Source organism: Papio anubis, chromosome 4 (assembly GCF_008728515.1).
Source record: "Papio anubis isolate 15944 chromosome 4, Panubis1.0, whole genome shotgun sequence".
Lineage (NCBI taxonomy): Eukaryota > Metazoa > Chordata > Mammalia > Primates > Cercopithecidae > Papio > Papio anubis.
In genome coordinates this window covers 128,535,245-128,555,345 of record NC_044979.1, presented here as the reverse complement: position 1 = coordinate 128,555,345, position 20,101 = coordinate 128,535,245, and the positions used below count along the sequence as shown (strand labels likewise).

The window sequence follows — 20,101 nt, the reverse complement described above, 5'->3', positions numbered from 1 at the left end:
GATTCAATAATTAGCTAGAATGGTTCATAAAACTTGGGAAAGTGCAGTACTTAACAATTACAGGTTTATAAAGGATGCAGATCAGGACCAGCCATAAGATAGAAGTGGGCCGGGGAGGGTCCTGAATGCAGAGCTTCTGCGCCTCCTCTCTGTGGAATCAGGGCATGTCACCCTCCCGGCACACCCATGTGTTCGCCAACCTGGAAGTGCCACTGAACTTCCACACCCAGCGTTTTTATTGGGGTTTATTTATGCAGGCAAGATTGATCAACTCTTTGGTCATGTGTTAGAACTCAATCTCCAGACAACCTCCCCTCCCCAGAGTTGAGGCAGGCTGCAAGCCCCAGCCCCCTGATCCCGTGGTTGGTCTTTGTGGTGAGCAACCCCATCCTGAGTCATCTCATACCATAAACCCAGATGTCATCCAAGGGCCTCAGAAATAACAAAGACACTCTTGTTACTTAGGGAATTCCGAGGATTCAGCGTTTCCCTCCCAGGAACCAGGCGGAAAGGCCAGTCAGATTCTTGAGCATACTGCAGTAGTGCACTGAGTTCACCTGAAAGTGAACAGAGCCTGCGGGCCACCCCTGGTGTTTCAGTGGGGGCAGTCACTTCTCGTGCTGACCAACTTCAAGGGCATTAAAACATCTTTTCTTTCCTTCAACAGACTGAGCAAGTGGAGTAGCAGGACCAGGAGCCTCTTCCATACATGAGGTGAGGGTTGGGGAACATTGCTGGGTTTTCCTGTTTCCCACTCGGGCTCTTGCAGGGTCTGGGTGGCTGAGGTGGAGAGCACAGCTCTGGAGTCCGTCTGCCCGGGTTGGAATCCTGGCTCTTCACTTTCTGTGTGGCAGCGAGCGCGTTAACTTCACCTCTCTCTGTCTTCATTTATTCATCTGTGAAATGAGGATGATATTAACAAGAGCATGGTGGTGAGAATTAATCATCATTCAAGACCCTGGCTCATAATAAGCAAACAATAGTATTGTTATTTTTATTATGAACCATGAAATATTTCAGCTGAAAGGGACCTGGAGGCCATCAAGCCCAACTCCTTGTTTTCTGATAAGGAAGCTGGTCCCGGAGGGAGCAGGTTGTTTGTCAAGACCATAGTCCAGAGGCAGGGAAACCCAGAACGCGGGAGTGACTGCTTACTTCTGGTTCCCTGTTCAGCCAGGGCCCCGCTGCCCAGCCCCGCCTCCAAGGGCTTTCTCTGTGTGCTGGACTTGCAGATGTTTTTCCACTACTGCAATTTTTGTTTGTTTCTTGGTTGGTTTTTCAAGTTTGCCCTTGCTTGTTTTAATGTATTATGGATGGCTTATGTAAGTAACCTACATTGTCTCATTGGACTAAGCACTACATTGTGGACAAGGCCAGCTGCTGCCTTTTAAGCCCTCTTTCTATCTGAGTATGTGGCCCTCCTCAGGCACATGTCCAGGGATACCAGTTCATGAGTGGCAAAGCTGGTTTCTCAGCCCAGATCTCCAGGTGCAGCTGCTCAGAGCGCCTACCCTTCTCCCAGACTTACAGTCTCTGCTTAAGCAACCCAAACTTGCTTAAGATCAGTTTTGCTCCAAATGATATGGCAAAGCCTTTGATCAGTTGGAACTTGAACAGCCTTTTAAAAAAATCTGATATTGGCTGGGCACAGTGGCTCACACCTGTAATCTCAGCACTTTGGGGGCCAAGGTAGGTGGATCACAAGGTCAGGAGTTCGAGACCAGCCTGGTCAACATAATGAAACCTCGTCTCTACTAAAAATACAAAAATTAGCCAGGTGTGGTAGCAGGAGCCTGTAATCCCAGCTACTTGGGAGGCTGAGGCAGGAGAATCACTTGAACCCAGGAGGCGGAGGTTGCAGTGAGCCGAGATCACACCACTGCACTCCAGCCTGGGTGAAAAGAGCAAGACTTTGTCTCAAAAAAAAAAAAAAAATAGCTGGGTGTGGTGGCGGGCGCATATAGTCCCAGCTACTCGGGAGGCTGAAGCAGGAGAATCGCTTGAACCCGACAGGGTGCAGTGAGCCGAGATCACACCACTGCCCTCTAGCCTGGGTGACAGAGTGAGACTTCATCTCAAAAATAAATAAATAAATAAAAATAAATAAAATCTGATATTGATAGTGATTTTTTCTCATAGTTTACTTGCTGACTTTTGTTTTTATTTTTACTTTATATAATAATGATGTATTGTGCATACTCCATACCAGGCATAAAATACCAAGCATTTTATTTGTATATGTATAAGATGATAATATATATAACTGATATGCTAAATTATATATACATCTATATATAAAATTGTATTCAGTTCTCAAACCACTCTGGCAAGCTGGTAGTATTCCTGTTTTACTAGTGAGAAAACAGGTTGAATGTGACTTGCGGTGCGTTGATGGATTATGGACATAAGAAGCACATGGACACTGCTCCATCATCTCAAAATCCCAGGTGGCAGCAAGCTGCTGCTATCGACAGGCTCTAGGATTCAGGTTTCCTTTTTGCTGAGGAGCAAACGCTGAATTATTCTGTGGGTCTGCATACTTAACAGCAGTTATCAGGCCTTGGCTAACTTTGTTTTTACAAAATGCTTTCAAAGTTCATAGGTAATCTCCCTACCCATCCCACCAAACACTCACAAGGCCTCATTTCCTGACCAGCATGTTGGAGGATCGACTGCATCGGCAGCTGCCTCCGCAGCATTTCACCCTTGCCTTTGTGTGGAGGCCGGAAGGGGCCCACCTGTGGTGAGGAGGACTCAGGAGAACCAGGGACACAGCAGAGCCCTTAGGACGGGTACTATCTTATCTTGTGGGTCCCCTTGGCATTTCAGTAACAGTCACTGTGTTCTCCAGAGCTTCCTTTAAACAACCTTAGGACCCATTTCTTCCTGTGACGAAGAATCAGGTGCTGACCCCTGGACACTTAAAGAACCTTAGGACCTATTTCTTCACACAAGGAGGAATCAGGGTCTTGTCCCCTGGACACTTTAAGAACCTCAGGACTTAGCCGGGCATGGTGGCGGGCGCCTGTAGTCCCGGCTACTCGGGAGGCTGAGGCAGGAGAATGGTGTGAACCCGGGAGGTGGAGCTTGCAGTGAGCCGAGATCGCACCACTGCACTCCAGCCTGGGTGACAGAGCGAGACTCCGTCTCAAAAAAAAAAAACCTTAGGACCCATTTCTTCACATGAGGAGGAATCAGAGTGCTGACCCCTGGACACCTTATGCCCCTGACAGTACCCCCACAGTAGCATCAATAGCAGACGACAGTCGCAGTTATTTAGAAATGGGCAGGAGCAGCCCTGGCTTTGGCCACCATCTGCTTGCTTTGCTCCCAGCAGCTACTCGCATGCATCTGAAAGCACCAGAGTGAGGGCGCGTGTGCCTCCCAGGCAGCCCTCCTGAGGCAGCTGTTCTCAACGTCCATCCTCCTGGCCCCTGACCTGCAGCAACCTCCCCAGCCACCTGGCTTGTCCAGGCCTGTAGCTGGGAAGGAAGAGATGAAGACACAGGAACACCCGTAACCACGTTCTGTTTGTTCGCCCTAGGAAAGACTGCTGCCTTTTCAACGGAAGGGAAATTCCTAGGACTGGCTGTCCCCTGCCGAGCTCGGTGGAGCGTCTGCACCTTGGCTATGTCTCCTCTGCTTTTGCCAGTTTCCTCCCACTGAGAGGATGGAGGTGTCCGCACAGCTTTGGGTCTCATGAGGGATCTGCCTCCTGAGCAAAGAGCTCTTGATCCTGATTCCATGCACAGCCCTGCGGTAAGGAGCCCAGAAGAAACGTGTTTCCTGTTAAAACTGCTCTTGTCCTCTTTTCTTACCAGATTATGAAGTTTGTGTTCAAGGAGAGGGTTTAAAAATGGGATCCTGTAAGCAGACTTGGGCAGTCTCCTTTTGAAATAGGTTGTCTGTACATGTTCTAATGTTTTGTAGAACACGTGTGCCTGTTTAAGTGTATTGATGTGAATAATATTAAATAATTATTTAATTCATTGTATTGTTTCTGAGAAGTTGGGAAATTATCATTATACATTTACAACTTAATGACTTTTGTATTTTATTTTTCAAAATAAAAGCTTTCAGTGTGAAGCATTCTGGTAGTTACATGTTTTCATTAATGTGATTTCAAAGAAGCACAGACCTTATCAGACGCTGGTGTGATAAACCAAAGTTTCCTCGGTTGGCTGTATTGTGGATACTCCCCTGGAGCCATCACTTTTTTTTTCGGGGGTGGTGGTGGGTAGAGACAGGGTCTCGCTACATTCCCCAGCCTGGACTCAAATGATCCTTCTGCCTCAGCCTCCCAAAGTACTAAAATTACAGATGTGAGCCACAGTGCCTGGCCTGCATCATCATTTTGTAATGAAGTTTTCTGTAATTTATTTCAGAGAGAACCTACTGCCATCCACTTTGGGAATCCTGTTCTATTTCATGCTTGCAGACTGTATTTAAGGACATGGAAGTTATTATTTCCACTTGCTTCCTAGAAGCCTTTGTTATGGAACACAGAATGTCCAGATAGTAGTAGTAACTGCCATGTTGAGTGTGTTCACATATGTGCCATATAACACATATATTATATGTGCCATATATATAAGCGTATATAACATCTTATCCCATCTCCGCCCCAAAACTTGCATCTATCCATTTAGGTCATATCCATCTCAGTAATTGCAGTATTTTCTGTCACTTGAGCCAGAAACCAAAGAGGCACACTTGATTTCACCCTTTTCCTCCCTCTTTCCATTCACATCCAAGATCTTTGATCCTACCTTCAATGTATTTCTTGGATCACACAACAGAATAAGAGTTTTTAGAATACACATCTGGACAGGACCCTCCCCACCTGAGGCATTTCAGTGGCTTCCGTGTCACTTAAAAGAGCCCAGACTCCTGCCAGGGCCAGCAGGGTCCTCCTCTCCATCTCATCGCAGGCCTCTCTCCCAACCTCACCGCTTGTGCTCTAGAAGTATCTTTAATAGAAGTATCTTTATTTTCAGAACATAGCAAGTTCTTCTTGTCTCTACATATCTCCTCTCTCTGGAATGTTCTTCCCGTTGGCTATTTATTTAAGATGAAGTCTTGCTCTGTCGCCCAGCTGGCCTGCAGTAGCACAATTTCAGCTCACTGCAACCTCCACCTCCTGGGTTCAAGCAATTTTCCTGCCTCAGCCTCCCGAGTAGCTGAAATTACAGGCACGTGCCACCACGTCCGGCTAATTTTTGTATTTTTAATAGAGACGGGGTTTCACCATGTTGGCCAGGCTGGTCTTAAACTCCCAATCTCAAATGATCCTCCCGCCTCAGCCTCCCAAAGTGCTGGGATTACAGGCGTGAGCCACTGCGCCCAACCCCCTTTGCTCTGTCTGATAGGCCCCTTCTCAATTCTGTGGTCTCAGTAAGCCTCACTTCCTCAGAGAGATCTTCCCTGGCCTCTTAAACTAAAAGTAATTCTCCCGCTGCTTGCCTTCTTCATGGTCATACTTTGCAGTGTTTCATCTGTTTGTTGCCTTTTTTATTATCTGTCTGCTACACCAGCAAGTTCTTGGAGTACCAAGACTATGTTGGAGTACCAAGACTATGTTTTTTCTTGTCTGTTGTACTTTTGGCACCTAGCAAACTGTCTGGCACTTTCTAGAAACCAAGTAAGGCCAAGTGCGGTGGCTCACGCCTGTAATCCCAGCACTTTGGGAGGCCGAGGCGGGTGGAACACGAGGTCAGGAGATTGAGACCATCCTGGCTAACACGGTGAAACCCCATCTCTACTAAAAATACAAAAAATTAGCCAGGCGTGGTGGCAGAGCTTGTAGTCCCAGCTACTCGGGAGGCTGAGGCAGGAGAATCACTTGAACCTGGGAGGTGGAGGTTGCAGTGAGCCGAGATAGCACCACTGAACTCCAGCCTTGGCGACAGAGTGAGACTCCGTCTCAAAAAATAATGTCTAAGCTATTCTGCTGCCATAATGTGGCCTTACTGCTCCCTCATATACGGTGCCTTTCTCCTCCCTCCTTTCATTCTCTTCACTTTCTTCTTCCAGATGCTCGTACACCCGGTCCCCCTACCTGGGAAATCACAACCTCATTAAGAGCTCAGCTATATTAAGTCCTATTTCTTCATGAAATCTAACTCAACTGCTGCAACTTCCAAGTAGCAATTAGCTTCAGCATAACCTTTTTTCCTTTGTTTCCTGTGTTAGTATTATGTCACCAGTTTTGTGGGGACAAGGTCACGTACCTCTCTAGAACATATCAGAATGACAGAACATCTTCAGCTATAACCCACCTAGATACCAATACCTGCCCCCAAGGGAATGTATGATTTTTATTCCCCATTATGAGAAACAAACTCACCCCTCCAAACCCAAAGAATGGACTCAGAGACCCAGAGAACAGCGGAAGTGAGACATTTAATGACGCTCTTGCAATATCGGGTGTCTGGCAGCAGGCACACCCAGCACAGTTTCAACAAGCAATTTATCCACTAGTGCACAGGTCCCTCCCCCAGTTCCTCATAGGCTGAGTACTGTGGGGTCACAATCTTCCCAGATGTCACCTATTGGTTGTTGGGTAGGGGCTTTAGGTGTTTTCTTTAGGGTTGTCCTGCTGCATTTTGTTGCAGCCCACACTGCATTGCAATCCTAGTTAGCTCAGGGGCTCTTCAAGTATTTGACTTCTGACTTAAGTAGCTGGGCAGGCTGATAAGAACAGACAACACAAGCTATTTTGCAGTTAGTAAACTTTCATCTTAGACTAAACCTCTTTGGTTCAGGTGAGGGTAACTAAGGGGGGTGGGTGACAAGCAGGCATTGGCTGTCCAAGCAGGAGCCTGCTGTATCCTGTTTGTTCTGTAGTCTACTGACCTAAGTTGATTTAAGGCACTTTGTCTTAGAAATGGACCATTGTATACATTTCCTTCATCCAGCTAAGATTTAAATTTTTTTGTAGAGATGGGGTCTCACTCTGTTGCCCAGGCTGCTGTTGAACTCTTGGCCTCAAGTGATCCTCCTGCCTCAACCTCCCGAAGTGCTTGGATTACAGGCGTGTGCCACCTGTTTGGCCAAATTTGTTTAAACAAAAGAGTTTAGAGGACTCCCAACTAGGAACTATTGGAGTACTCTGGGCAGATATGATTCTAGCTGGGTTGAAACAATGACCAAGATAAAAAGGAGGAAGACGGGAAAGGCTGGGAGGGGCACAGGCAACAGGCCTTGCAAGTAAGCAGATCTGGTGGCAAAGGTCAGGGAAAACCAAAGAAGACTCCCAGGTCTCCAGGTGACGAGGCCAGACATGGTACATGGTAGTGCCGGCAGACGGAGGGGGAGTGCATACCCCCACACAGTCGGCCCACATACTCTGGCTGCAAAGGGCCAGGGACCGTGTGGTCTCCAGCTTGCTGCCTGAATTTGGACAACCCAACTCATTCTCACTGCCTGTCTTCACAGTTTCAAAATGAAGCTAAAACAAACCCGTCTCTAGTTTGTTTTGTTTTTTTTTCTGAGATGAAGTCTTGCTCTGTCACCCAGGTTGGAGTGCAGTGGTGCGATCTTGGCTCTCTGCAACCCCGGACTCCCAGGTTCTAGCGATTCTCCTGCCTCAGCCTCCCAAGTAGCTGGGATTACAGGTGCCTGCCACCATGCTGAGTTAATTTTTTTCTATTTTTTTCAGTAAAGATGAGGTTTCGCCATGTTGGCCAGGCTGGTCTCGAACTCCTGCCCACAGGTGATCCACCCACCTCAGCCTCCCAAAGTGTTAGATTACAGGTGTGAGCTACTGCACCCAGCCTCCAGCTTGTTTTAAGAATCTAGTAACATCACTATGTTTAACAATTGGCTTAGATATTCAGAAGCTGCTGGCTGGGCACAGTGGCTCACACTTGTAATCCCAGCACTCTGGGGCCAAGGTGGGCGGATCACCTGAGATCAGGAGTTTGAGACCAGCCTGCTCAACATAGAGAAACCCCGTCTCTACTAAAAATACAAAATTAGCCAGGCATGGTGGCACATGCCTGTAATCCCAGCTACTCGGGAGGCTGAGGCAGGAGGTTGCAGTGAGCCGAGATCGCACCATTGCACCCCAGCCTGGGCAATAAGACCAAAACTCCGTCTCAAAAAAAAAAAAAAAAAGATATTCAGAAGCTGCTGACGTGAACGTTTAATGAATTTGTTTTTTGTTGTTGTTTGGTTTGTTTTTGTTTTTTGAAATGGAGTCTCGCTCTGTTGCCCAGGCTGGAGTACAGTGGTGAGATCTAAGCTCACTGCAACCTCCACCTCCCGGGTTCAAGCAATTCTCTGCCTTAGCCACTTGAGTAGCTGGGATTATAGGCACCTGCCACCATGCCCAGCTAATTTTTGTATTTTTAGTAGAGACGGGGTTTCACCAGCAAGGCCAGGGTGGTGTTGAACTCTTGACCTCGTGATCTGCCTGCCTCATCCTCTCAAAGTGCTGGAATTACAGGCATGAGCCAACGTGCCCGGCCCGTTGAATGAATTTCATGAGTAAACAAATCAGATCATGAGGAAACAAAGTAGATCAAAGTAAGTGGATTCCATGAAGCCGAGAATGATGTCTTCTGGATATGCCACCTGGTAACCCCTCCTTCAGCGCACTGTGCCCCCTGACAAACACCATGGGGAGCAGGGACAGAGGAGGTGGGTGGGGAGCACAGGGACACAGGCACGGTGACATCTGCCCCTGCCTCGCCCCTGTCCCGTCCACCCCTTTCTATAATACAATCATTTAACAATGGTTTCCCATGTGTGAAATACTTGCTTCATTCCTTCTCAATCACAGAATAGACACCACAGAACAGACACTTGATATTCAAATTTACTGAGGAAGAAACTGTTTCACATGCCAAGTGGGAACTTAAAAAAAAAAAAAAAAAAAACCTTAATTAGCTGTATTATTGAAGTAAAATCAATTTAAGGGATTTAGTGTTTATTCAGGCAAGGCTGGTTGGCTTCTTGGCTCTCTATCTTCCCCATTTCTTCCTCCTTCTCAAAGTGTAAATTTTATTTTCAAACCTGGGAAAAGAGTTCAAGGTGGGAGGTGGAGGCAGGAGGATGGCTTTAGATCAGGAGTTCAAGATCAGCCTGGTCAATACAGCAAGACCTTGTCTCTAGAAAAAAATTTTTTTTTTTTACTTAGCTGGGTGTGGTGGTGCATGCCTGTGGTCCCAGCTTCTCAGGAGGCTGAGGCAGGAGGATCACCTGAGCCCAGGAATTTGAAGGTGCAGCGAGCTGTAATTATGCCACTGCACTCCAGCCTGTGTGACAGAGCAAGACCCTGTCTAAAAACAACAACAAAGGGCCAGACTCAGTGGCTCACACCTGTAATCCCACCACTTTGGGAGGCTGAGGCAGGAGGATCTCTTGAGGCTGGGAGTTCGAGACCAGCCTGGGCAACATAGTGAGACCCTGTCTGTGTGTGTGTATATATATGTATTTTTAAAAGAGGTGTTTGGGAACTTCCACTATGTAGACGTCCACTGCTGAAGGGCTGTTTTGGGTCATAACCAAGACATGTGGCCTGAGAGCCTGTGATGATTATTTGTGTTTGTGCAAACTCCAGAGCAGCCTAAGCTCCTGGATAAAGAGACACTCCACTCTGCTTTTAACTGTCTTGAGCAGACATATGAGGAGAGACAGGCTTTGTCTCCAGCATCAAAGGAATGAACCAAGATGTTGATTTTGAAGAGCCAGCTTCCCCAGGAAGCCTCCACAGTGTGACCTCACAGGACCTCTCCTGACACTTGTCTTTCTGTGTCTGTGTCTGGCATGTAAGGCTGGGCCACATTCTAGCAGAGGCCCCGCTCAAAACGTGGCCTGGTGTGATCAAAAGATGTTGATGTGGCAGCTCCTCACCAGATGTCCTGCACCCACTCTTGCCCCTCCATGTCCAGTCTCTTGACAAGCAGCTGGAATGTTCTTTTTAGTGTTTTTATTTTTTCTTTGAGAAGAGGTCCTGCTTTGTCACCAAGGCTGGAGTGCAGTGGCATAATCTCTGCTCACTGCAGCCTCTCCCTCCTGGGTTCAAGCAATTCTCATGCCTCAGACTCCCAGGTAGCTGGGAGTATAGGCGTCTGCCACCATGCCTGGCTAATTTTTGTATTTTTTAGTAGTGACAGGGCTTCACCATGTTGGCCAGGCTGGTCTCGAACCCTGACCTCAGGTGATCCACCCGCCTCGGCCTCCCAAAGTGCTGGGATTTTAGGCATGAGCCATCACGCCCGGCCTTTGTTTTTAGAGATAAGCTGGAGTACAGTGGGGCAATCATGGCTCAGTGCAGCCTCTATCTCCTGGGCTCAAGGATCCTCTCACTTCAGCCTCCCCAGGAGCTGGGACTACAGGCACGTGCCACCACATCTGGTTAATTTTTTTTTTTTTCAAGATGGAGTTTCACTCTTGTCCAGGATGGAGTGCAATGGCTTGATCTCGGCTCACTGAAAACTCCACCTCCCGGGTTCAAGCGATTCCCCTGCCTCAGCCTCCCAAGCAGCTGGGACTATAGGCGTTCACCACCACACCCAGCTAATTTTTGTATTTTTAGTAGAGACAGGGGTTCACCATGTTGGCCAGGCTGGTCTCAAACTCCTGACCTCAGGTGATCCACCTGTCTCAGCCTCCCAAAGTGCTTGGATTACAGGTGTGAGCCACTGCGCCTGGCCTCTTTTAGCTATTTTTAAATATACAAAAATTGTTTACTATAGTCATGCTGTTGTACTACCAAATACTACATCTTATTCATTCTAACTGTACTTTTGTATCCGCTAATCATTCCTGTGCACCTCCTCCAGCCCACTACCCTTCCCAGCCTCTGGTAACCATCATTCTGCCCTCCATCTTCAGGAGTTCAATTGTTTTAATTTTTAACACCCACAAATGACTGGGAACATGCAAAATTTGTCTTTCTGTGTCTGGCTTATTTTAGTTAACATAATGACCTCCAGTTCTACCCACGTTGTTGCAAATAATAGGATTCTATTCTTTCTCACGGCTGAACAGTCTTCCATTGCGTGTATGTACCACATTTTCTCTATCCATTCACCTGTTGGTGGACACTTAGATTGATTCTAAATCTTGGCTATTGTGAATAGTGTTGCAATAAATATAAAAATGCAGATATTTCTTTAATGTACTGATTTTCTTTCTTTTGGTTACATACCCAGCAGTAAGATTACTGAATCATAAAGTAGCTCTATTTTTAGTTTTTTGAGGACCCTCAAAACGTTCTCCATAGTGGTTGTACTAATTTACATTCCCATCAACAGGGTACCAGGGCTCCCTTTTCCCTACATCCTCAATAGCATTTGGTATTGCCTGTCTTTTGGATATAAGCCATTTTAACTGGGGTAGGATGATAGCTCACTATAGTTCTGATTTGCATTTCCCTGATGATCAATGATGTTGAGCACCTTTTCATATGCCTGTTTGCCATTTTTATGTTTTCAGAAGTGTCTATTCTGATCTTTTGCCCATTTTAAAATCAGACAGATTTTTTTTGTATTGATTTTTTTTTCCACCTGGTTATACTCTGGTTACTAATCCCTTGTCAGATGGATTCAGGATTGGGTTTTTTTTTTTTGTTTTTTTGTTTTTTTTTTGAGATGGAGTCTCACTCTGTTGCTTGGGCTGGAGTGCAGTGGTGCTATCTTGGCTTACCGCAACCTCCATCTCCCAGGTTCAAGCAATCCTCCTGCCTCAGCCTCCCCAGTAGCTGGGATCACAGGTGCCCGCCACCACGCCCAGGTAATTTTTATGGTTTTAGTAGAGACAGGATTTCACCATCTTGGCCAGGCTGGTCTTGAACTCCTGACCTCGTGATCCACCTGCCTCGGCCTCCCAAAGTGCTGGGATTACAGGCGTGAGCCTCTACACGCAGCCTGGATTTTGACTTTTACACTCAATTCTAACTCATTAAATGCTGTCAAGTGGAGAGCTGATATAATACTCATATTGGAAGATCACTTTGTGTATCAGCTATCTATTGCTGTATAACGAACCACTCCAAGCTTAATGGTATAAAGTTACAACGATGCTTATTCGTCTTCTCACAATACTGGAGGCTGACTAGACTCACCTAGGCAGTTCTGCCTCTGTATGTCTTATGTGGTTGCCTTCAAACAGTATGCAGTTGGAATAGTCTCAAAGGTTTCCTTGCTCAAATATCTCCTGGTTAATTTGGACTCTTAGCTAGGGCCTCAGCTGGGGCTATCCGGTGGAACACCCACACATCACCTCTGTACATGGCCTGGGCTTTCTCACAAAATGGTGAAAGGGTTCTAAGTGCACCCATCCCAGGAAGGAGCGCCAAGTGGAAACAGTGTCATCTTTTATGACCTAACTTTGGCAGATCATGAGCACCACTTCCACTGTATTCTACTTATAGAAGCAGGGGACTAAATTCACATTCAAGGGAAGATAAACTAGATTTTTTTTTTGAGATGGAATCTTGCTCTGCTGCCCAGGCTGGAGTGCAGTGGCCCGATCTCGGCTCACTGCAACCTCCACCTCCCGGGTTCAAGTGATTCTGCTGCCTCAGCCTCCTGAGTAGCTGGGACTACAGGCACAAGCCACCACGCCCGGCTAATTTTTGTATGTTCAGTAGAGACGGGATTTCACCATGTTGGCCAGGATGGTCTCGATCTCCTGACTGTGTGATCCACCTGCCTCAGCCTCCTAAAGTGCCGGGATTTTACAGGCGTGAGCCACCGCACCCGGCCTGCAACTAGATTATATCGCTTGATGACAAGTGTAAAAAAAATTGCAGACAACTATTCGCAACAGTGAAGGGATGGAATCAACCTAAGTTTCCTTCCATCAATGGAAAAAAGAATAAAGAAAAAGTGGCAGCTGGGCGCAGTGGCTCATGCCTGTAATCTGTAATCCTAGCACCTTGGGAGGCTGAGGCAGAAGGATCACTTGAGGTCAGGAGTTTGAGACCAGCCTGACAATCATGGTGAAACCCCGTCTCTACTAAAAATACGAAAATTAGCCGGCCGTGGTGGTGTTCACCTGTAATCCCAGCTACTCGGGAGGCTGAGGCAGGAGAATCGCTTGAACTTGGGAGGCAGAGGTTGCAGTGAGCTGAGATTACACCACTGCATTCCAGCCTGGGAGAGAGAGAGAGACTCCTTCTCAAAAAAAAAAAAAAAAATGGTTCAACACATAGAAAATGCTTGATATAATCAAAGTGAATCAGAGGATAAAAGAACTACAATAAAGCAACTGAAGAAAATGATTATGGAAATTAGAGACAGTAGTCTAACACTGGGTTGTCGATGGGTGACCCTGAGTTAGACAACCTAAAAAAATAAAACAGGGCTGGGCACAGTGGCTCACGCCTATAATCCCAGTGCTTTCAGAGGCTGAGGTGGGAGGCTAGCTTGACCAGGAGTCCAAGACAAGCCTGGGCAACATAGCAAGACCCCATCTCTACAAATGTAACAAAAATTAGCCAGGTGTGGTGGTGCATGCCTGTAGTCCCAGCTACTCGGGAGGCTGAGGTGGGAAGATCCTTTGAGCCCAGGAGTTTAAGGCTGCAGTGAGCTATGACGACACCACTGCGTTCTAGAGCCTGGGTGATAGAGCAAAACCTTGTCTTGAAAGAAAGAAGAAACGTAGGAATGGAGGGAGGGAGGGAGGGAGGGAAAGGAGGGAGAGAGGGAGGCAGGGAGGGACGGACGGAGAGAGAGCAGGAGAGAGGGAAGGAGGGAAAGGAGGGAGAGAGGGAGGGAGGGAGGGACAGAGAGAGAGAGCAGGAGAGAGGGAGGGAGGGAAAGGAGGGAGAGAGGGACGGAGAGAGAGAGGGAGGGAAGGAGGGAAGGAGGAAGGGAGAAAGAAAAGAAAAAGGAATAAACTACTAAGGAAGGCAAGAAAGAAAAGGAAAAAAGAAAGCAAAGAGAAAGAAAAAGAAGAAAGAGAAGAAGGAAGGGAGGGAGGGAGGAAGAAAGAAAGAAAAAGAATGATTGCATGCGGAGATTGAAAAGTACATAGTCAGTAGTCAAAGGACACACCGTACACCTGGATGAACTAATACAGAATGACTGGCCTAGGGCCGACCCTGGCTAAACTGTTGAATTTCAATGATAAAGAAAGTACTCTACTGGCCTTTGAGTAGGAAAATAAAACGTACATGTGAGAAGAACCTCTAGCCAGCCTCAGACCTTCCCATAGCCCCAGCTAGAGCCAGATGACAATAGAGTCAGAACTTAAAGAAAGAACTGAAGAAAAGGAAAATGAATCAAGAATATTCTCCCATGCCAGGTGCGGTGACTCACGCCTGTAATCCCAGCACTTTGAGAGGCTGAGGCAGGAGGATCACCTATGGTCAGAAGTTTGAGACCACCCTGGCCAAGATGGTGAAATCCCATCTCTACTAAAAATACAAAAATTAGCTGGGTGTAGTAGTGTGCGCCTGTAATCCCAGCTACTCAGGAGGTTGAGGCAGCAGAATCGATTGAACCTGGGAGGCAGAGATTGCAGTTAGCGGAGATCGCACCACTGCACTCCAATGTGGGCGACAGAGCAAGACTCTCTCTCTCAAAAAAATAATTAAAAAATAAAAAAGAATGGTCATCCAAAGGCCAGGTGTGGTGGCTCACGCCTATAATCCCAGAACTTTGGGAAGCCCAGGTGGGCAGATCACGAGGTCAGGAGATTGAGACCATCCTGGCTAACACGGTGAAACCCTATCTCTACTAAAAATACAAAAAATTAGCAGGGCGTGGTGGCAGGCTCCTGTAGTCCCAGCTACTAGGGAGGCTGAGGCAGGAAAATGGCGTGAACCCAGGAGGTGGAGATTGCAGTGAGCCAAGATCATGCCACTGCACTCCAGCCTGGGTGACAGAGGGAGACTTCATCTCAAATAAATACATACATACATACATACATACATAAAAAAAAAGAATGGTCATCCAAGTAGAAACCCATTAAACAGAAACCCTCAAATATGGACCATTTCCAAAAATACACCCGCTCTGGGTGAAAATAGAAACTGCAGGTTAAAAAGAATCATGATACTTTTATCTTTTTTCATTTTAATGAATGTTGAATAAAAATACATCACTTGCACATAGGCATTTATCTGAAGTTCAGAAATTCTCTCACCTTAGTTTCTTCAGCTGCTGTTGTATCAAGCAAAATGAAAGTTACATATATTTAAACTAAAACACATATAAAATACATAAAGCTATTTATTTATTATTTATTTATTTATTTAGAGATGGAGTCTCGCTCTGTCGCCAGGCTGAAGTGCAGTGGTGTGATCTCACTCACTGCAACCTCCACCTCCCAGGTTCAAGCGATTCTCCTGCCTCAGCCTCCCAAGTAGCTGGGATTACAGGTGCCCGCCACCACACCCAGCTAATTTTTGTATTTTCAGTAGAGACAGGGTTTCACCGTGTTGGCCAGGATTGTCTCCATCTCCGGACCTCGTGATCCGCCTGCTTCACCCTCCCAAAGTGCTGGGATTACAGGCATGAGCCATAGCGCCTGGCAGTTATTTTTAATCCATTAATCTATCTACTTCGGTAAGTACCTATTTGCACAAAAAGAGGTATGAATTAATTACTGCCTAATTTTTTTTTTGAGACAGAGTCTCTCTCTGTTTTCCAGGCTACAGTGGAATGGTGCGATCTTGGCTCACTGCAACCTCCGCCTCCCAGGCTCAAGCGAGTCTCGTGCCTCAGCCTCTCGAGTAGTTGGGATTACAGGTGCCCAGCACGCCCAGCTAATTTTTGTATTTTTAGTAGAGACGGGGTTTCATCATGTTTGCCAGGCTGGTCTCAAACTCCTGACTTCAAGTAAGCCACCTGCCTTGGCCTCCCAAAGTGCTAAAATTACAAGCATGAGCTATCACGCCTGGCCATACCACCTAATGTTGAGAGTTATTTCTTGGTGGTTGAAAATTTCTTGATTTGTTACTTGCTTCTTTGTAGTTTTCTTTTCTCTCCTCTCTCTCTCTTTCCACCTCCCTCTCTCTGACAAGGTCTCACTCTGTTGCCCAGGCTACAGTCTCAAACTCCTGGGTTTTAGTGATCTACCTGCCTCAGCCTCCCGAGTCGCTGGGACTATAGGTGTGCGTTACCATAACTAGTTTTTAATTTTTTAGAGATGGGATCTTGCTATGTTGCTCATGCTGGTCTCAAACTCCTGGCCTTGAGCAATCCTCCTGCCCTGCCTTCACAAAGTGCTGGGATTACAGGTGTAATCCGGCCTGCTTTGTACTTTTCTATAGGACTTAGATTTTATGAATAATTACAAATAATTTTTATAAAAGCAGTAAACTTTTTAAAATTAAGCAGTGATAAAGAATGAGCTACAGAAAGTAGTATTAGTTCAGCGCCTATTACATACTAGATATTTTGCATATAGTGAATCACCTAATCCACGCATCAAGGCAGGAACTATAATCTTTATTTTTCAGGAGAGAAAACTGAGGCTTACAAGCATTTGTTAATTCTAGAGTTACACAGCTGCTGCCAAAACAAGTTCCCTCTTCCCAGAAGCCTGCCCACTGCTGGTTTCATCAAATTCAACCCCACTACTTCCATCCCCATATCTGTGCGCAAGAATGTATACACACACACACACACACACACACACACACACAAAAACACAAGCACACTTCTGCAATATTTCATCTGCCTAGGCCAGGAATTTACCATGACGAACCAAATGCAATACCTGTTTCCTGACCAAAGCTGTTACTCAATATCTCCATGATTTGAGAAACAGTTTGATTTCAAGCTGACAAGGGTCATACTGAGGTCTTAATAATTACAAAGCATCCTAGTGTATGTGAAAGGATGTGATGTTCAGATATATCCAGCCCTTTGAGATGCTCTGCTGGAAGGTGGTTGAGGTGCAAAGTACTACTGACTCATGGTCATCTTGGTCCATGGTCATTAATAATGATACTTTGTATTTCTTTTGTGTTTGTGCTAAGGGTGGTTTCAAAACCTGGAAGAAGCTTATCAGTTTCTAGGTATTCAAATATCTCTTTTCACAATGTATATGTGTGTGTGTATGCTATGAAAATATATACACACATATATTCACATATGAATAGATAACACACATATACATACATATATAGTTACAGTACACTAATCAAAAAGCAAATTCTTCTTTTTTCTTTCTTCTGGATAGAGTTTAACTCTGTCGCCCAGGCTGGAGTGCAGTGGCACTATCTTGGTTCACTGCCACCTCCACCCCCCCCCCGTGTTCAAGCGATTCTCCTGCCTCAGCCTCCTGAACAGCTGGGATTACACCACACATGGCTAATTTTGGTATTTTTAGTAGATACAGGGTTTCACCATCTTGGCCAGGCTGGTCTTGAACTCCTGACCTCATGATCCACCCACCTCGTCCTCTTAAGAGTGCTGGGATTACAGGCGTGAGCCACTGTGCCCGGCTTAAAGTAAATTCTTAATGATCCATGAAAAGAAAAAGGCAGGCCAGGTGTGGCTCCCACCTGTAATCCCAGCACTGTGGGAAGCTGATGTGGGAGTATCACTTGAGCCCAGGAGTTTGAAACCAGTCTGGGAAACATGGTGAGACTTCCTCTGTAGAACAAATGTAAAAATTACCTGGGCATGACAGCTTATACCTGGGGTCCCATCTACTCAGGAGGCTGAGGTGGGAGGATCACAACTCAAAAAAGCAGTTTGCAGTGAGCTGAGATCACACCACTGCACTCCATCCTGAATGACAAAGCAGTACCTTGCCTCAAAAAAAAAAAGGAAAAAATTGGTATCAAAGAAAAATTTAATGTATCTATATATACATAAATGTATATAGTCATAGTATATTAATCAAAAAGTAAATTCTTAATAGTTCATGACAAGTAAATGGCAGGCCAGGCATGGTGGCTCACGCTTGTAATCTCAGCACTTTGGAAGGCCCAGGCAAAAGGATTGCTTATGTCCAAAAGTTTGGGACCAGCCTGGGCAACCTAGTGAGAACCAACCTCTCAGAAAAAAACAGAAATTAGCCAGGCATATTGGCATGTGCCTGTAGCCTCAGCTACTCAAGATGCTGAGTTGGGAGGATCACTTGAGGCCAAAAGGCCAAGGCTGCAGTGAGCCATAATCACATGACTACACTCCAGCCTGGGTGACAGAGCAAGACCCTAAGGAAAAAAAAAAAAAAAGAAAACTGTAAAAAATATAAAAATAGAAGACATGAAGTGAGAAGCTACCAAGTCCAGGGCAAATATAAAGGGCCCAAGGTTCATTCCAATCCTTACCCCCAGAAGACAAGAAAAGCCATGAAACACTAAATAAAACAGAAATCATTGTGAAACCACACAGGCAGAATTTACTATCGATTTGTCAGAAATCCACTCTTAAGGTTAAAAAAAGAGACGGCTTTTGCTAAATCACTCTGCTGTGAACAAATAAGAGTCCAGGGAAGCTTTAGGCTCCTTGATGCTGTTGACATCAAAGACTTAAAGCTGGATCTGGAAGAGGCAACTGTGAGGCAAGAGCAAAACCAGAAGAGGCCACCATGAGGCAGAAGATGGGCCCTGAGTGGCCACTGTGAGGCAGAAGATGGGCCAGATGAGGCCATGGTGAGGAAGGAGCTGGTGTAAGAGAGACCACAGCGAGACAGGAGCTGGGTTATGGGAGGCAGTCGTGAGGCAGGAGATGGGCCTGGTGAGGCCAGTGTGAGGCAGCAGCTGGGCCTAGAGATGCCAGTGTGAGGCATTAGCTGGGCCTGTTGAGGCTGCCAGGAGGCAGGAAGAAACATGGCTGGGGAAGGCCACCATGATGAAAGAGCTGGGGCTGGAAAGGCCTCTGCAAGGAAACAGGTGGGCCTGGAGAGGCCATTGTCAGGCAGCAACTGGGCCAGTTCAGGCTGCCACGAGGCAGACTGTGGGCCTAGACAGCTTAACTTGAAAAAGTTTCAGGGCTACAAAGGATTCCAGGAGCTGGGCAACAGCTGAGGCCCAAGAGTTTGTTGTGAGGCAGGAACTGGGCCTACAGATGCAGCCAGAGGAAGAGCTGGGACTGGAGACGAGGCCGGGAGGCAGCAGCTGGGACTGGAGAGGCTGATTTGAGGAAGTTCTGGGCCTGAAGAGGCAGCCAAAAGTCAAGACCAAGGTCTGGGGAAAACAGCCGTGAGGCATGAATTGGACCTGGAGAGGCCTCTGGTAGGCAAGAGCAGGACGTGCAGAGGCTGTTCTTAAGCGAGAGCTGGGTCTGTACAGGCCACCGGGAGGCAGAAGGTGGGACTAAAGGGCTTGCCTGGAAAAAGTTTGGGGCCCAGAAAGGCTGGCAGGAGCTGGGTGGGAGCTGAGTCCAAAGAGGTTGTTGTGAGGCAGGAGTTGGGCATGTAGACGCAGCCAGAAGGAAGAACTAGGCCTGGAGAGGCCACCGTAAGAAAGGCAAAGGCTAGGCCTGTAGAGGCCGACTTGAGACTGCAGAGAGGCCGGCAGGAGCATGGCCGGGGAAGGCTGCCAGAAGGCAAGAGCTGGGCCTGGAAAGGCTGCTGCGAGGTAAGAGGTGGGCCTGGACAGCTGAACTGGAGGAGGTTTCGGGCCTACGAAGGCTGCTGGGAGCTGGGCAGGAGTCGAGTCAAAGGAGGCTGTTTGGAGGTAGGAATTGAGTCTACAGGCGCAGCCATGAGAAAAGAGCTGGGCCTGGAGAGAAGGCTGGGAGGCAGCAAGCAACTGGGCTGGGGGAGGCCAACTTGAGGAAGTTCTGGGTCTGGAGAGGCTGCCAGAAGGGAAAAGCTGGGCCTAAAGAGGCCACGGTGAGGCATGAGCTGGGCCTAAAGAGGCCATTGGGACACAGGAGCCGGGTCTGCAGAGGCTGCTGAAAAGCAGGAGGGTGGCCTGGGGAGACCGCGGTGAAGCATGAGATGAGCCTAAAAAGGACCTCGCAGGCGGGAGCTGGGCCTGTCAAGGCTGCTGCGAGGCAGGCACAAACGTGGCCTGGGGAGGCCGATGTGAGGCAAGAGCTGGGCCTGGAGAGGCCCTTGTCAGGCAGGAGCTGGGTCTCCCCAGGCCACCAGGAAGCTGAAGGTGGACCTGGAAGGCCTGACGTAGAGAAGCCTGGGGTCTACAAAGGCTGCCAGGAGCTGGGCCAAATGTGGTTGTCAT

The 20,101-nt window shown here is 47.1% G+C and overlaps 2 protein-coding genes across 3 annotated transcripts in view; one reads left to right on the top strand and one right to left on the bottom strand.

The window, feature by feature from the left end:
* TPST1 (tyrosylprotein sulfotransferase 1) overlaps positions 1-4,097 on the top strand; it is a 141,419-nt gene extending 137,322 nt beyond the window's left edge. For both annotated transcript variants that reach the window (XM_031664895.1, XM_031664893.1), the window contains 2 exons: positions 668-714; positions 3,545-4,097. In XM_031664895.1, coding sequence (XP_031520755.1) covers positions 668-685 — 18 coding nt within the window. In that variant the 3' untranslated portion in view covers positions 686-714; positions 3,545-4,097. The remainder of the gene's footprint in view (positions 1-667; positions 715-3,544) is intronic.
* Positions 4,098-19,262: 15,165 nt separating this feature from the next.
* On the bottom strand, positions 19,263-20,101 carry LOC116274640 (putative uncharacterized protein FLJ44672). Its single transcript, XM_031665872.1, has 2 exons — positions 19,911-20,101; positions 19,263-19,548 (listed from the first exon to the last, which is right to left on the bottom strand). The coding sequence occupies exons 1-2, from the start codon at positions 20,099-20,101 to the stop codon at positions 19,392-19,394; spliced, it is 348 nt and encodes a 115-aa protein (XP_031521732.1). The 3' UTR covers positions 19,263-19,391.

What these genes read in the sequence shown, in the direction of transcription:
- LOC116274640 (XM_031665872.1), bottom strand. Translation starts at nt 20,101, where the DNA reads ATGACAACCACATTTGGCCCAGCTCCTGGCAGCCTTTGTAGACCCCAG. An exon ending in ACGTTTGTGCCTGCCTCGCA is followed by an intron (nt 19,549 to 19,910) that starts GCAGCCTTGACA and finishes AGCTCCCAGCAG; the next exon opens with CCTTCGTAGGCCCGAAACCT.